Source organism: Sinocyclocheilus anshuiensis, unplaced genomic scaffold (assembly GCF_001515605.1).
Source record: "Sinocyclocheilus anshuiensis isolate Anshui unplaced genomic scaffold, SAMN03320099.WGS_v1.1 scaffold1053, whole genome shotgun sequence".
In the NCBI taxonomy this organism is placed as follows: Eukaryota; Metazoa; Chordata; class Actinopteri; order Cypriniformes; family Cyprinidae; genus Sinocyclocheilus; species Sinocyclocheilus anshuiensis.
The window spans coordinates 1,008,518-1,010,005 of record NW_015555711.1 but is presented as its reverse complement, the minus strand read 5'-3'; the positions used below and the strand labels follow the sequence as shown (position 1 = coordinate 1,010,005).

Here is a 1,488-nt window from a genome sequence, read left to right as displayed (position 1 = left end):
TCCTGTTCTCATTATTAGTTAATCACCTCATTGTGCTCACCTGTCTGCCCCTCGTTATCTGCCCTATATCAGTTACTGTCTCTTGTATTCTAGTTTGTCGGTTATTGTGAATGTTACCGTGTGTGTGTGTGTGTGTGTGTGTTATTGACTAGGCTCATTGCTCCATCTGAAAGATTCCTACTCTCTCTTTCTGTTTTTTGCTTTCAGTATGAGGAGATCCAGGCAGAGCTGTCAGGCCTCAGGGAGAAGTATGAGAATGCAGAGGATGAGAAATGCTCCTTCAATCTGGAGCTGCAGCAGAGCCAAGAGCGCCTGAGGCTTCTGCAGGACAAAGAAAACCATGTGAGTGTTCAATCCACGTAATGCTGATGTTCAACAACAGGGGCACTGACAATTGGGACAGTTCAAGAGGAGAGAGCGCATATTGCATTGTTTTTAGTCCTTGAAATCAGCACTGAAAAACATAGCATCATTTGTTTGACAATGCACTTCTTATAGTTTAAAAATTTTGTATAGCCTAAAGGTGAAGTGTGTAATTTCTGCGGCTAACAACGACACCAAACGGAATTGCACACTGTTTCCAAACAGGTTTCCCCAAATACTTCTACAAGAATTGACATAAAGAGAAAATAAAACCGAGCATGTGTTGTACTTCAGGATGCATGCAAGGTTTTTCCCACAATTCCATGTGACAACATAAAATACATGTGGAATATTCCTATGTCACCAAAACAAAAACGAGGAAGAAAACCACAAAGTGTTTAATATTTAATTTAATATTTTTATGACAGTTTTAAAAAATTTTTTTATTTAATTTTATTTTGCATCCTTTCTCCAAACTGCTTGTCCTGTATTAGGTTATTTTATTTTTATTTTTTTATTTCATTTTTTAAAAAGTAAGTTATTTAATCAGGCAAGTCACTTAAAGGGGTCATATGATGCGATTTCACGTTTTCCTTTCTCTTTGGAGTGTTACAAGCTGATTGTACATAGATAAGATCCCTGAAGTTGCAAAGACTAAAGTCTCAAAACCAAAGAGATATTCTTTATCAAAGTTAAGACTCTGCCACGCCCCCCTAAAACGGCTCGTTCTAACACGCCCCCACATATCTACCTCACTATGTGGAAATATTTGCGTAATGCCAGCCAAATGTGCACGCAAAGAAAGAAGGCGTGGTTTCAGTAACCGCAGTTAGTGTTGAAGCAGCCATGTCAGGGAGACGCTGTGTGTTTCTAGGCGAAACCAAAAGCACTTTATTTGGCCTTCCGAAAGTAGATGCATTTAGGAATCTTTAAGATTACTTACAACAGAACAGCAATGCATTTTATGGACGACCGTTTCGTGAGCCTAGGAGAGGAGGTAATTCTGACTTTGCTATGACAATCTGGCGCTTCTGAATAAGCTACTGTTTTGTTATTAGTTTAAGTATTTGCTAATGACTGTTCAAGTGCGGAGTTTTGCGCATCATGTGTGTGTGCGTGTGTGTG

At 39.1% G+C, this 1,488-nt stretch overlaps 1 protein-coding gene across 1 annotated transcript in view; it reads left to right on the top strand.

The window, feature by feature from the left end:
• The window catches only part of LOC107671936 (sarcolemmal membrane-associated protein-like), a 12,024-nt gene that overhangs the window by 9,038 nt on the left and 1,498 nt on the right, over positions 1–1,488 (top strand). The window contains exon 7 of the mRNA XM_016464949.1: positions 208–342. Coding sequence (XP_016320435.1) covers positions 208–342 — 135 coding nt within the window. The remainder of the gene's footprint in view (positions 1–207; positions 343–1,488) is intronic.